Consider the following 15,089-nt stretch of genomic DNA (forward strand, 5'->3'; position numbering starts at 1 on the left):
AAGAGTGCTGGACAAGGCAGCCGAACTAAGCAAGGCATGATGCTTGAAAACCATGTCTAGCGACTGGCAAAGATTTTTATGGATTGACCCGGGGAGCACACGTTCGGGGACATTTCAAAAGTAGCGCTATTTAACAATATTAATCGAGGTTAAATCCAAATAAAATTGAAGGATTAGGTGCTTCTCAGCTCCATCTTCTCTCGACCGAACTTGAATCCTTTGAGAAGCCATCACATGAAAGTGAAGCCAAGTATATGCGCAAAACCATCTCACAGCTTTAGTGTTGAGGCATCCAACTCAACCGTCCAGATAGCCAAACAATCGCCGAAAGCCTTGCGCAATGCCCGGCGTACATATGCAGCTGTCTGCCCCGGGCCGCAACTTCTCCGTTGCAGGCTTTCGGGAGATGCCCAAGAGTTATTTTTAACCTTATTGTCGACGCCTCATGACCAAAGAAAACCCCCGCTCGCACCCAACTTCTCTTCTGAGAATATTCCGCCGTCATTCTTGGCCCGTACTCCTCCTTCAAAAAAAAGGAGAGGCGGGGAGAACTTTTGTTCAAAACAACACATGATCAATAAACGCCACAAAGAGACAACGAAAACTAGCGACAAGTCCCTCTAGCTATTTGAAGCAGGCGGTTGGGCAGGTAAGAACGCTCCGTGTCACATTTCTGCATCGCCAGCCTTGATGGTGTGGTGTGGTGGGGGGTAGCATCAGGCACAAAGACCCTTGAACTGTTTCCCGTCTTTGCCAAAATAAGTCAACTGGTGTTACAATCTCATGGGATAGCGTGAACAGTGTCTTGGCCGTAAATCCCTCCACTACCACCAGTTTTCGTGCGGCATCGTCTTATATAACAACAACGACGAAGAGGCCCTCACCACTTCACATATTTATATAGGAATTGGAAAACAGAGTCGCCGAGTGCAACACATAAATCACACCAAATTGCATCCCTCTGACACAAGAACCATCAAAATGAAGTTTTCCTCTACAGTTGCTCTTTTGTGCCTAGCTTCCGGGGTCTATTCCCTGGTTGCTGCTCCACCGCCGACAAGAGTTGATAGATCCGGGCCAACTCTTGTAGACCGTGACTTGGCAACAGCCACCTCTGTACTAGCAGATGTCAAGAATGGGTTCGGCTCCCTCGGCACCGCTGCAAAAGACTTCAACGGCGATCCTGGACCCCTGAAGACAGCCGCCTCGAGTCTCCTGGCCAAGGTGGACTCTGGCACAACGGCAATCAAAAACATGACGCCGTTGTCTTTTTTTGAATGTCTGTCGTTGCTCACCCCGGCGCAAGATCTTCAAAAACAGGGCAAGGCTCTCTCGGACCAGCTCAAAGCAAAGAAGGGCCTGATTCAGCAGTATAAGCAGTGCGCGACAACGTATGGCTTTCTTGATCAAGGTGTCACCAAAAGCGCTGTTCTTATTACTGCCGTTGTGTCCAAAGTTGACAGTAGCTTTAAAGACACGGTTCAAAATGAGGGCAACAAGATTACGCAGCAACTCAAGGATCTCAGAGATTACTTTGGTCCGGGGAACTGTTTGGATTCTTAGATTACCGAATATGCGTTGCTGAAAGGCATTTTGCCGAGGAGCTTTGTCGGGTGATCCGAAGAGATGGGAGAACCATTTTGCCGTCTGTCCTGTTTGTGTGTGGCGTTGCATCTTACTACCTTGGTATTACGCACCGATGGTATGCGACAGGATATCGCAGTTGGCAAGGACCTTAAACAGATTGCATTTACACCGTGGCTTCAATATATGTTCGTCTCCTTTCCTTGTCAACGCAATCTATGTCTCATGATGCCTATTATATGTGACCATTGGCGCTACAAAAAGCGTCACACGTTAGAGCTTTACGGCAATGGCAATATAGTATGCCAGAAAACATTCCATGTCAAGGATAATCGAACGTTTCTTCATCCACCGGAACAAATTGCTTTGTTACGTGTATTACGATTCTCAGAGCTCCAAATCCATACGCTAGTGTTCCTGCGCCATGTTCCCCATCTGCTACACGGAAAAGGCCCAACAGATCGTGAAGCCCAACTAAGGGGCTTTACTAATATAGGACTTGCTAGTTATACGGCTTAAACACGTGCCTAGGTAAGAGACTTAAGCCTAGGTATTCCTTTTATACATATAAAGTAGTTACGGTTTTTTTCTCTCTCTTAGTAACTAAAAACCTTAGAGACCCTTTAAGATTATTATTAAATTGAGCCCTTTTGCTAAAAGCCTTCTATATTAAACCCTTGTCACACCATCCAACGAGTTGGTAAAGATGAGATGGCTGAAATGGAACTCTGGGGAAAGAAGGTGTGCAAGCCAAATCCGGGAACGCCACTTGAGTGGCAGGCAACTGCATAGCACGGTAAGAGTATATACCTAATCTAGGGCCATAGACATCCCAGTTTGAAAAGGAGCGACTAAGAAACTCGGCAACACTTAATCCACTCAATTCTTCCACAAGGTACGTAGCGGCAGTGTACACCATGTTGCAGTTTCCGTCTGGCTGGGAAGAGTAAAGTCTCTAGGTACAAGGGTGTATACGAAGTCCCGCCATATACTCCGTTAGTTGCCCCTTTTCAATGAAGGAGACTAACAGAGGCCGCTGTCAGGCTATTTGGAGGCCGACGCCGCGTCGAAAAGTCTCTCGGGCAGCAATCACGCGGTGGGTTAATGGATAACTTGCCATAGCCTGCTGTGACAATCGTGTCACCTTGCAACATGGCGGCTGCAGCTTAGGACGTGGTGCCTGTTTAGCAGTTTCTAAACACTCGAAGAAATCCATTGCCGCCGCAGTTTTGAAATACCCAAGTGCCAGTCTTGAATAGGGGGTCCTTTTTTAAAAGAGCATGACGGCTTTCTCTCCGGGTTGTTGAACGCGCTTGTTTACCACTTGGGAAGTTACTCAACTTGACCTAAAGAAAAAATAAACCTTGGATGGAGTTGTTGAACTAATAAATGTTGACGGTATAGATGTGGGGGTTGTAACTATAACTGATGTGGCGACAACAGCAACGTCCATAAGACCATAACCAATGCGGGGCAATTCATCAATCTCATCACATGTGCTCATTTTTACATTCTTACATTCTCGGAACAAAAGACCTGCTTACTTGAGTCTAGGTTATCCACCTTCACCAAAGACACAGCCAGCTCCTCCAACCCCCTCCTCATCATTGCCGGATCCGAAGCAACGCGCCGGCGCCACCCAAGCAGGCATGAAAGGGTCCTCCAGATACTCCCGGTCCCGTCAAAAAGTCTGCGAGAACTGCTCAACCGCCAAGGCAAAGTGCGACCGCGGCCAAGGACAGTGTTCGAGATGCGCAGCCCGCGGCATCCGCTGCACGTATCCCGGCGTCGACAACTCTACGCAAAGCTCCGAAGCGCCCGAAGAGCAAGATGCCGTCAGCCCCGACTCTCCGGACCGGCACCGCTCGGCCCGGGGGCACCGCGAGACGCCCGACTTTGCTCGTCTCAGGCTCTGCTGCCCCATAAACGTGGACGACATCCAAAACCGCTGGCTGAACCTCTTTGTCCCCATGCCGGGCCAGCAGCCTAAACAGTACCCGGCAGCCATCACCTTGTTCATCAGCAGGGTTCTGAAATCCTACGTAGCAGCCGCGTCAAGAGGTCGCACCGTGCCGCCCTTTATACACCTGCTGCAGATGCGTGTGCTGGCGAGTGTGCCGCCGCTGTCCATATGCCTCAGCCTGATGCGCATGTGTGAGCAGCCCGCCCCCGGGAGCGAGGGCGTCATTGTCGACCTCTTGCGCAGAGAAATGGCAACCATCTACGCAAACCGCAGCGGGTACGACCACACGGCCATGCTGGCGGCCTTTCAGGCCTTTCTACTGTACGCCATGTCCTTGTTTTTCAAGCTTGCTCAGGGCCCGGACGCCGGCATGAGGGAGGCCATGATGCACCTGCAGGATCTCGCGGCCATGAGCTGCCGGCACGGCCTGGTGTGCGCCGAGGAGCAGCAGCGGGCTCGGCCGAAATGGGAGGCGTGGGCTGTCGCCGAGGCCAAGAGGCGGACTCTCTTTACAATGTATCTCTTTGACAGCGTCCTGTCGTCTCTCGATGGTCTTCCCACGTTTCTTGGCACGGAGCTGGCGGGACTGCCTGCCCCGGCCTCCAGGGTGCTCTGGCAGGCGGAAGAGAGGGGGGCTTGGGAATCGTCGTACAGCCTGGATCTGGCTGGCTGGTCTGCTGGGAGGCTTCGGATTGATGAGCTTTGGCCAGTGTCGTCGGATATGGGGCAGGCTGCTGTTCTGGAACGGTGTAATAGAGTGGATCGATGGCTGGAGGATGTGGATGAGTATGGGACGATGCTTTATGCCGTCACGAGCTGTACGCATGGAACTTGAGCGGCTTGGTGGTCCTCGCGAAGTGTGTTGTAGGCACAAATATGTATAGAGTTGTGAAAAGAAATATTTCTGTTTCTCATGTAAAAGAAGATGTCGACAGCCGCAACTGTTCTGTTATACTGGCTGTTTCTCATTGAACTGATAACTAGTCACTTTGCCAGTCGCCCGGCTTATATTCATCTTTTTAACGATTGAGACTAGATGTATTTAATTGTAAATAAGGGATATTAACTAGTAAGCTTTTCATTTTTTTCATTTTTTTTTCATATATATATATATTTGAAGCCGTTCTGTAGTAGTTGAATACTTCACGCTCCAACTTTTCCATCCTTCTTCTCTTTGATCCCCGACTCCTAAGCCTGCACACTATACGTCGTCAAGACCGCCTTGTGGTCCGACGTCCATTCATTATTGCCGTGATTTGGCTGCGCGGTCGGGTTGCCCACCACCACCGCCTCGGAATCCCGCACGGCGAGCTTGCGGCCCTTGTGATAGACAAAGTCGATTCGATCCAGCGGCTCCGGTCGGCCATTGTTATCCAGGTAGATGGGCGACCAAGTAATACCAGGCGTTGCCACAGGATCCGAATGCGCAACGCGGAACGAGTCAATCAGCCCGGCATCAGTAGGGTACTTTGACGTTGGCCAAGCGACTTGACCAATGCCGCAATGCTGACTCTTGCTGGCCTCGATCCAGTCCAGGTGCGACGGGGCGTTAAAGTCTCCCACGAGCAAAACAGGCACATTGTCCGCGTTGGCAAGGTGGTCGCCCATCTTTCCTGTCATCTCCTGAATCTGCGGGGTGCGGCCCGACTGCGCTTCTCGTTCCATGACGCGGCTGACGCTCATCTTGTCAAAGCAAAAGTCGTACGGGCCGTACGGGTCATAGCCAAGATGGGCGTTCCAAATGATGATGTCGCTATCCGCTCCATCCAGGGAAATCCTCACCGAGCCCGAGACGGATGTCGCTGGGTACACTTGGGTGATGGGGTATCGACTGATGATCGAAACATCGGGTCCCTGCCAGGAGTACCAGCCAAGGGCATGGGCGAGGCGAGTGCCGTGACCTCCCGTGCTCTCTTGTAATCCTACAATGTCAACATTCTTGTCCGCCAAAAAGCGCACCTGCTTCTCGTGATAGTTGGAAACCTGTGTGCCCCCATGCCAAAGGTTAAACGATAGAACCCGCAGGTTGTCCACGAGCGAGGAGCCTGCAGGGCGCACGGGAATGTGGACGGATATGGAAGCCGTGACTCCATTCTTGTCTTGTGCTTCGATGCTCAGCGTCGTGTCTTTGGCGCTGGATGAGGGTGTGCCGGTTATGACGCCCGAGGAGTTGATGGCAGCCCAGTCGCCGCCTCCAACAATGTTGAATTTCGTATCCTTGTCACCGGGCTGGCTGACGAGATTGGCGAGGCTGGCTTCAAACTTGTCACCCTGGCGGGCATTCTTGGTCGTGATGTCCTTGACAATGAAACTGAAGGATTCTGCGTTTCGCACCTGGGCAGCGACTGGTTCAGACAACCATTTGTAGCCGCCGTCGGCAAGGAGGAAGACCTTGTATTCTCCGGGGCTTAGGTTTTTGGTCGACAGCGTAACCTCTCCCACGGATGCGGGAGCCCATTCCCACGTCAAGGAGGGTTGGTCCTCTACCTGATTTACCGGGCCTCCCCCTTGGGCAAAGTACAAGCCAATCCAGTTCTTGGCATTGGGCTGAGATGTAGTATACTTGATATTGATGGGCGTTCTGCTGTGATCGACGCTGATTGAGCCGGGGTATTTGGCTGATTCGCCTAGAGCAAGCTGTACCGGCGCGGCAAGCGACTTATACTGGTCGTCTGCCAAGAGGTAGGCCTTGTATTCGCCTGACCCCAGTCCGTCGTTGTCAAACTTGACAGAGCCTTGGGCCTCGGGTGCGTACGACCATCGGATAGAAGGCTGGTTGAATACGCCGTTGTCGGGCCCGCCGCCTGCAGCATAATAAAGGCCAACCCAGTTGCGGGGGTTTGGCTCTGAAGTTGTGTACTTGAACTCTAGGGGATTTGTTGACACAAGAGCCAAGGAGCCTTGTTCTACTGAAGCCTGGCGTCTCAAGCTCACGGCAGAGTCAATGAGACTTGCCTGAAGGACAAGGCCCAACGCAACGGTCCGGAGAAGTCGAAACATGATGGCACGGGCTAAGCAAGCATACCCATGATACGCTGAGTGAAAGCATTTGCGGGAAATGTTTGGTCATGCGCCTATTAATTTATATACTCGAAAGACAGTACAGTTACGTCCAAAGTCGATGGCGACAACACCCGAAGCTTGCATTTCCTGCAACTAGCGACGGTCAAGGTCACATAGCGTCTCGCACGCGGAGAGCAGCATGTGAGCCTGACTCAACGTTCCGCGAAGATAGCACCGGGACATCAAGTCGGACTCGGAGTTGGTGATGCAAGACGGGCCATCCTTGCCGAGTGGTATTCATTATTGGCCGGGTGTTTGTGGAGTTGCACGCGAGACATATCCAATCTGGAGCAATCGATGCGCCACGAGGCAAATGCGCACGAATCAGAGCCGGGCAAACTGTTGGGTAAAACCTGCCATGACCTTGAGAGCCAAGACGTAGCAACTCTCTCTGCCCACACTGTCACAAGGGACCACGAGGCGGTGTATTTTCTCTCCCTGGCCAGCAATAGAACCAAAGTCGAAGCTCCACGTGTCTTGTATCCCGTCCTGGTAGTGGCTGTCGAGGCCTGCTCTTCTGCCGACAGATGGAACTAGGCCGATCAAATTACCGAGCAGTCATGCTTGTGCACCAGCAGAGTGGCATTGCCAAGACCTTTGATCCTTGCCCATGATCATCGGACATGGGTTGAGGGAATTGGCCGGAACTTGAAAGCCTGATGATGATCGCTCTGCCGCTCTGCCGAGGCTACGCAACTCGCAGTCTATTCGCATATTCACTACAATGGCGCGTATTCCTAGAGGCATAACGTCAACTGGTCCGTAACTAGACCAGGTACCTACTTATCACGTTCCATGCTGGAATATACTGCAGTACAGTAGTATATACCTCTTGACGGGCCGATATATTCCACCACAAGTAATACATCACGGTTGAAGCTTCTGACGATGGGGTAGGGCTGAAATAAGGTTAAGCATATATCCTTCTCATTCGAGGCTGAATTGTCGCGTGCCCCTTGCACACTCGATCGGCATACTTGATCATGCTCGGAAAGCTGTGCGGACAAGGGCTGCGACCCCGTGGAAAAATAAAATTGTCTCCGATCCAGGCACCATGGTTCATCCCATGCCGTGCATGCGTAACCATCTGGAGCAACCTGGATGTGATACATGTCATTCTGCGCCTTGAACAAGAGCTTGCCCGAGTTGAATGTTCCAAAGCCGAGTTCCAAAATACGACGAGAAAAAGAAATGAACTCTGTATCCAATGTAACAAGACTTTCTTCAGGTTCTTGGCCGGCTTGGATTTCACCCAGGCGGTTGAGAACTTTTTTGAAATCAGGTCGGCTCTCCCATTCCCCCCTGACGCCGGTCCCAGCGCTTCAGGGTTCATGTATGTTTATGCACGGATCCAAGATGGCTCGTGTATCCCCAGGGGACCGTTGAAATGGCGCCTTGCTTTCGGTACCTGCGTCTTGATTATGCGTGACAGTGTTTCCATCAAGATGCTAAGCTGTGACGCCAGTTTGGAAGCTTTATGCAGCGGCATTGGTTTCCATGTCCCCTCCTTAAGATTCATGCGAGAATTTCTGCAGATGATCATCATGCTGAGCATCTTGATCCATATACAGGGTCATGTTCTCCCCATTGTTGTCGGCAGTGCCATTGAGGGGTGATCAATGTGCATAAAGATGTCGGTTTTTTCTCATCAAGTCAACAATTCCCTTTCGGACCTCCCCGACTTGGTCAGCATCGGACAAGATTTGATCTGCTAAAGCATGGAAAAGATGGCTGCCATGGCGACTTTTCTGAGATTGACGAGGGATGGAAACATGTCTTGTGGTGCGAAGTTGGAAGATGCTTCTTCTGGCCTGTAGACGCACGACCAAGCTCAGGTTTTAACCAGTCGGCCGTTGACCTTTCTCGACTTGCTGCTTCACTATTTGGCCATGATCCTTTCTGCCCCTGCCTGACAATAGGCTTGCCAGAAGGTCCAGTGCTCCGTCTCGCGACATCACTCTTGCCAGCAAGCTTTCTACTTGGTCCGGAAGCATTTCGGCGGTGGCTCACTAGTCGCTATGCATTTCTTGAGCAAGGTGTTCTTGACAAGTTTCTCCGACGTTAGTGTTTGCACCTGGTGTACCTACGTAGGCGGCTGGCTCGCTCGTCACGCGTAAACCGACCAGAATTGACCGTTTGTTTTGATCCAATCAGTTTGGCTGTGGATTGGCTGACAAGATTGAATTGACAAGACATCAATGATGAATGACTTGGCTCTCCACAGCCCCTCCATTGTGCCCCTCCGAAGTCCGGCCACTTGCATCCAATCAGTGCAAATGGTTAGCCAGTCCCAGATGCAACCGTCGACCCCTCCACCACAATTGACCAGCTTGCTATGCCGCCATCGGCCGGATTCTTACGGCCCGACGGAGCCCCGCACTGGCGAGCCACCGTGCTCAAGTGCTCCCAGCTGTGTCTGGTCGTAACATTGAATATTCCAACCACCTTTGCGGCAGATTGTCAATTTTGTTTAAATTTTCTTTTGATATTCCTCTTGACAATCGACCTCTACCACGAAATATTACCAGCTAAAACCCAAAAATCTACCATGCCGCAACAGTACGTCCCGTCCCGGCACAATTGACGCATGTTATCCCGCGTTACTAACCCCGCCATGGAATAGATCTGTTCTCATGCTCGGCGCGGGCTTCGTGACCAGTCAGTATTTCCAATCAATTTCGAGTGTTGCGAATTTTCGACGACTGACTTTCTCTCAATTAGAGCCCACGCTGGATCTTCTGACCAAGGCCGGCATCCCAGTCACCGTCGGTACGAACGCCCCGCCCACCGCCGCGTACGAGTTCTTGAGGAAAATATGAAGAACCTCGACGTCAATTGAAATGCCCTTGCTGACGCTTATTCTTGTTTCCCTTGTCCTGTACAGCCTGCCGAACTTTGAAGACTGCCCAAGAGCTTGCCGGCAACAATAAACTTGCCACGCCAACGACGGTCGACGTCTTGAACGACAATGCCCTGGACGCAGAAGTTGCCAAGCATGACTTGGTTATCAGCTTGATTCCATACATCTACCATGTCAATGTCATCAAGTCCGCTATCCGCAACAAGAAGAACGTTGTCACTACCAGCTACGTTTCCCCCGCAATGATGGAGCTGGACCAGCAGTGCAAGGACGCCGGGATCACTGTCATGAACGAGATTGGCCTTGGTATGTTCATTTGTTCATTCTTCAAAGTTGCATAATTGCTAATCTTCGTCTTTCCGCCTAGACCCCGGCATTGACCACTTGTGTAAGTACATGGCCGGCCTGAGGGCTCAGCACCACAGAAGCATCACCACTACCACCACCACCACCACTGACCCGGATTAGATGCTGTCAAGACAATCGACGAAGTCCACGCGGCGGGCGGCAAAATTATCAAGTTCCTTTCTTACTGTGGAGGTATGTTCTGCGGAGGCCGACTTTCCTGCGTGGATGCCCCCTACTGACAGCTAGTTTCAGGACTTCCTGCACCCGAATCGTCCGACAACGCCCTCGGTTACAAGTTTTCTTGGTCTTCAAGAGGCGTGTTGCTTGCCCTTAGGAATGCTGCGTCCATCGTTCAAGACGGCAAGATCTTCAACATTGCAAGCAAGGATCTCATGGGCACAGCTAAGCCATACTTCATCATGCCTGGTTTTGCATTTGTTGCCTACCCCAACCGTGACTCGACTCCGTATGCCCAACGCTACAACATCCCTGAAGCCCAGACAATCATCCGCGGAACTCTCCGATACGCGGGATTTCCACAATTCATCCGCTGTCTGGTGCAGGTCGGCTTCTTGGAGGAGACGCCCATCAAGGCCCTCGAGTCCCCCATCACCTGGAGGGAGGCCACTCAGGCTGTCCTCGGAACTGCCTCATCCGACCCCAAGGAGCTCGAGGCTGCCATCGTTGCCAAGGCTGAATTCGACTCACCCGAGGACCGTGAGCGAATTCTCTCAGGCCTCCGATGGATCGGCATCTTCTCTGACGAGAAAATCACACCCAGGGGTAACCCGCTCGACACCCTCTGCGCCGTTCTCGAGCAAAAGATGCAATTTGAGGAAGGCGAGCGAGACATGGTCATGCTGCAGCACAAGTTTGAGATTGAGCACAAGGACGGATCCAAGGAGACCCGTACGTCTACCCTCGTAGAGTACGGAGACTCTACTTATTCTGCCATGGCGCGCCTGGTCGGAATTCCATGTGCCGTGGCCGTCCAGCAGGTTTTGAACGGTACGCTATCTGAGAAGGGTGTTTTGGCTCCGATGACTGCCAAGATCAACAACCCCATCATGAAGGAACTGAAGGAAAAGTACGGCATTGAGATGAAGGAGAAGACTGTCTTGTAAAGAGGTCATCTAAAAAAATTCAATGAAAGCGCTCGCGAATCAAAAAGGAAAAGGCTTGATTGAAAGGCTGATAGAAATGGCAAAATAAACGTACAAATGTCGTCACTACTGTGGTTCGTTTGCTTCAATGTGCTTTTTCCAAGGTGTCAAAGAGGATCAAGGCTCTTGGCAACTAAAGGGAAAACAAATATCTTAAAATAAGACAATTCTTTTATACCTGAGGACCACTGTTACAGGCCTGTGTAGGTCAACCTGTTATTGCCTCAAACTTCCACCAGCTTGAGGCGATAGTCCCTCTAAGAAGCCCGCGTACTGCCATAGCAATACTGACTATTTAGCAGGTTAAGGTCTCGTTTGTTATCGCAATCAAGTAGACAAATCACTCCACCAACTAAGAACGGGCATGTACCAAGGGAAGTTGACAAAAATCTTGACAGGCGACCAAAGGAACCATTTGTGTATAATTTCACGTCGAATAGTATCATCTATCAAAAGTCTCTCACGTCTCCTATAACAGGACAAAAGGAGACTAGGCTTCTATAATAGATGCTCTCTATCAGATGCAGGGTATGTAAACTACTCTACACTACAGGCCCTTGGCCCAACCGAGACGATTCTGGCCATCGTCGTAGACGACAAACGCAGACTTGAGAGAAACATCACCAAAGATGGCCAGGCCATTCAGGCCACTGTAGTATGCAATGCCGCCCACGCAGCTAGAGCCTTCATTCTTGGCGTAGTTGATGTCCTTGCCGGGGACAGTCACTCTCCCCGAACCAACGGCAAAGACAAAGTCCGGCAGGGTAGTGTCGCACGGGAAGAGCCAAACGTAACCGGCATTTTGCGGGAGGCGAGCTGGCTGGGCGCTGGGAACAGCATCCCAGTACGCTTTGGCAACCCCCAGAGGGAGGATGAGAAGCGATGTACCAGTGTCTGCGGTGCCGGTGATGGTGTGTTTCTTGAAATTGCCGTTGCCGACAGCAAAGCCGGTAGACTGGAAGAGCCGGTGGCCAAGCTCGTCGGTCGACGCGGGCGTGTAGCTAATGGGGCCAGAGTATTGGGACTCGTCAATGTAGCCAAAGTTGTAAGAGCCCTCTGCGAGTGGCGTTAGCGAAGCCACCAACATGGCGGTAGGAACAGGAGGACGTCGGGGCAGGGATGACTTACTGGCCTGGTGTCTCAACCGCACGGTGAAGAGAGGCTCGGACAGCCGGGGCATGATGTTGGAGAACCATGTCTTCTGCTTGCTCGGGCGGACCGTGTTGCCCTTGTCCAAGGCAAGGCCGAGGAGGCCCGAGTTCTGCCTATCACTGCTGAAGGACTCTGACACTTGCTGGGCGGACTCGACGGCCTGGTTTTCTACCGAAACGCCGCCTATAGTGACGATATCAGAGTATACGATGCCGCTGGAGGTGCTGTTATCGCCGTAGTGGATGGACCACTTCTGTCCATCCAGCCGCTTGGCGGAAGAGCTGCCGCTGGGTTTGTAGAGCGTCTGGCCCTTGACCTGGCTGGCGCTGGTGTCGCTGCTGAATACCCATAGATCGCTGGACCCTGTGTCAAAGTCGAGCATGAGCTTCTGCGGAGGCGTTCCGATGCTGACCTCGGTGAGGTATAGGTTGTCCACGCCTTCGTCATTGGGCTCGGGGATGGTGACGACGGTGCCATTCTCTCCTCGTTCGCTCAGGACGGCCGACTGTAAAGCCTTCACGGTAGCCTGGTCGAGGAACTTGCGTACGACGCGCCGCATATCGTGAACAACATGGGGGCTAGACACGTGGGTTGTCTCGGCGCTGAACTTCAACCCCGTATTCGGGGCGGGAGCCGCGCGGGAGCTGTCAATGGCGGCAGCCAAGAGCACGAGGGTGTTGGTGGTCTTCATTGTGAGCAAGATACTGGCAGAGAGACCAGATGTAAGAGTATGAGCTTGGTACACAGAGAAATGCCGGTTGCCAAGATTGGGGATATACGCTTCTTTATATACACAAGGAGATTCATCTGTATACACCCATACTGACTGCCAAAACAGTTACATTCTGTCCAACACGTTCTTTTTCGGTCTTGGAGCCTATGGCGCAATGAATCTGTGTAGATTAGTGGCGAATACTAGCCCAGATGTGGGAGCTGATGGTACATCCCGAAGATCACGGAGGTTTGGTAGACATGGCGTTACAAGAATTGGAGTCGTCATCCGTGCTTTGCACAACCGTAGTGACGGTTATACTCGTCGACATTACTTCACGGCTCCACAAGATCAGGCTACCGTGCCATCAATCCGACGTTGGGTTGCATTGTGAGCTGTCCAGGCCCCTGGGTAGAATCGATCTACGGAGGTCCCTGCCGTACTAAGCTTCTGTTTGGAAAAGCGCAAGCGTGTTTATTAGATGCCGAGTCGGAAGATCTGTATTTTCGGCTACTATTTGGATACTACTACTCGACCAAGTTTCCTACAATCGCGTGCGCTAGCCATGTGCGCAATAGGGTCAAGTTGTATTATCCGCGGAACGTGTTCAACTATCACAAGTTAGAACCGGGCTCTTCAGACATGATAGAATAGCGCCAAGACACCTCACTATTCCGGAAGTGGCGCGTCTTACTCCCAGGGCTCATATCATATGAACGTCTTGTCATAGACGGAGGAGCGTTGATAAAAATTCGCTGTCGAGTTTCAACCGCATCACCGAATTTCGGTTGGTAGTTCGGCCGACCAACCCACAACGGAAGCCTGTAACTTTGGACGGCTCGCAACTACTCGCGACTTATTTCAGTTTCTTCCCGTGCTAATCCAAAAGGGCCACTAGTTCTGGAACACAAGGTCGCAGCTCTCTCAGCGCGGGTCGTCTCATACCGGGGCTCGACTTGCTTCTCGCGGGGTTTCAGGAACTTCTATTATATCATTCACCATCTACTAATAGACTGCCACAAAGTCTCTTCTTGTAATGGCAAATGCCGCGGCGAGCAGAAGAACTCCCAGAGTCTCACATGGTAATGTGCGCATTTTCAGTCAGCGCCGGAGCGAAGCTTGTCAACCATGAGCATTCCAAGTATCCTGTCTTCAATACACACATCAACTTGGAGTAGCAGTCCATCGTCAACAGGGTCGGTCTCAATAACTTCAAGTATGCCTCGCCGTATTCATTCTTGCTTGCCTTGTCTTTTGTCAAACCTCCTTCTACTACCCGTCAACGTCTCTACCATGACTACTCGCAACAGCCACGACCGTAGTGTGCACGGCCTGGACATGACGTCAAGACTCCATCTAGCAATCGTTGACTTTTCCGTCAAGCACCACCGGTGTATGAGGCGCGACCGGGTCTGACATTGTATTTGGGCCATTTACCAGCGCTCTTGAACTCGTAGAGAGTCTGGAACGAGGAGTAAGACGACCGGCACGACAAGCTTCAGAGCAAGCATGCGCGGAATGCAGCCATCTTCTGGTAGTCTTTCCATTTCATTGTTTCCATCGAGGCCGCTGAACGAGGGCAGTCGGTTATGAGGTTAAAAAGAAACATGGACGATTCCCGGGAACAGTGCAGTAGATATGGCAGTTCAATTCTAAGCTATTATCTACTATAGCAAGCAGCAGGTACATATGTATCTATATACAATGGCAATTAGTCGATATCTATTTGCGAGAGATCCCTATACAGGTTCGCATTTATAATGAATACAAAGACGTCAACGCGTCTTTCTAATTATCTAGAATGCCAACCACCCAACGCGAAAACAAACAATGGAAAGTAGAATACAACGTATGCAAAAGCGTTAAAATCCGACCAGCGCTACCAACAAGGCCAATCCAACAGCTACGGCCGACAATCCGGCTGAAGATTGAGGCCGCCGATTGCCTTTTGCAGTGACAACGCTTGGACTTGGCGTGCCACAGCTTGAGCAAACATCACCGGATGAGACGACTGGGCCGTTTGAATGCGTCGCTGTTGCGTCGTTCGCGTTCGTTACGGAAGTCTCCGGCTGCGCTGAAGGTGCCAATGTCTGGCTGCAGTCGGAGCATTCTTGTACCGAGACATCCTGAGCTTTGGTCTCCAGCTGCGTCTGAGCGGGAGCGGGCGTGTTGAGACCGGATGGATGAGATGAGGGCGCCAATGGTGTTGGTGCTGCTTCGCAGTCCATACAGTCACCAACAGTA

At 51.5% G+C, this 15,089-nt stretch overlaps 5 protein-coding genes across 5 annotated transcripts; 3 read left to right on the forward strand and 2 right to left on the reverse strand.

Moving 5' to 3' along the window:
- Positions 1-981: 981 nt before the first annotated feature.
- Positions 982-1,563, forward strand: MAA_08312 (cell wall protein; the record flags this gene model as incomplete). Its single annotated transcript, XM_007826310.1, has 1 exon — positions 982-1,563. One exon carries the CDS (start codon positions 982-984, stop codon positions 1,561-1,563), a length of 582 nt encoding a protein of 193 aa, XP_007824501.1.
- A 1,670-nt stretch (positions 1,564-3,233) lies between these two features.
- MAA_08311 (Zn(2)-C6 fungal-type DNA-binding domain protein) lies at positions 3,234-4,382 on the forward strand (the record flags this gene model as incomplete). The annotated part of the gene is made up of 1 exon (XM_007826309.2): positions 3,234-4,382. One exon carries the CDS (start codon positions 3,234-3,236, stop codon positions 4,380-4,382), a length of 1,149 nt encoding a protein of 382 aa, XP_007824500.2.
- A 353-nt stretch (positions 4,383-4,735) lies between these two features.
- On the reverse strand, positions 4,736-6,547 carry MAA_08310 (exonuclease III; the record flags this gene model as incomplete). The annotated part of the gene is made up of 1 exon (XM_007826308.1): positions 4,736-6,547. The coding sequence occupies one exon, from the start codon at positions 6,545-6,547 to the stop codon at positions 4,736-4,738; it is 1,812 nt and encodes a 603-aa protein (XP_007824499.1).
- Positions 6,548-9,243: 2,696 nt separating this feature from the next.
- Positions 9,244-10,942, forward strand: MAA_08309 (saccharopine dehydrogenase-like protein; the record flags this gene model as incomplete). The annotated part of the gene is made up of 6 exons (XM_007826307.2): positions 9,244-9,268; positions 9,332-9,379; positions 9,495-9,776; positions 9,838-9,858; positions 9,939-10,010; positions 10,071-10,942. The coding sequence occupies 6 exons, from the start codon at positions 9,244-9,246 to the stop codon at positions 10,940-10,942; spliced, it is 1,320 nt and encodes a 439-aa protein (XP_007824498.2).
- A 586-nt stretch (positions 10,943-11,528) lies between these two features.
- MAA_08308 (Peptidase aspartic, active site protein) lies at positions 11,529-12,824 on the reverse strand (the record flags this gene model as incomplete). Its single annotated transcript, XM_007826306.1, has 1 exon — positions 11,529-12,824. The coding sequence occupies one exon, from the start codon at positions 12,822-12,824 to the stop codon at positions 11,529-11,531; it is 1,296 nt and encodes a 431-aa protein (XP_007824497.1).
- Positions 12,825-15,089: the final 2,265 nt, after the last annotated feature.

The sequence above is a fragment of the Metarhizium robertsii genome, assembly GCF_000187425.2.
Source record: "Metarhizium robertsii ARSEF 23 chromosome Unknown MAA_Scf_1, whole genome shotgun sequence".
Taxonomy (NCBI): Eukaryota; Fungi; Ascomycota; class Sordariomycetes; order Hypocreales; family Clavicipitaceae; genus Metarhizium; species Metarhizium robertsii.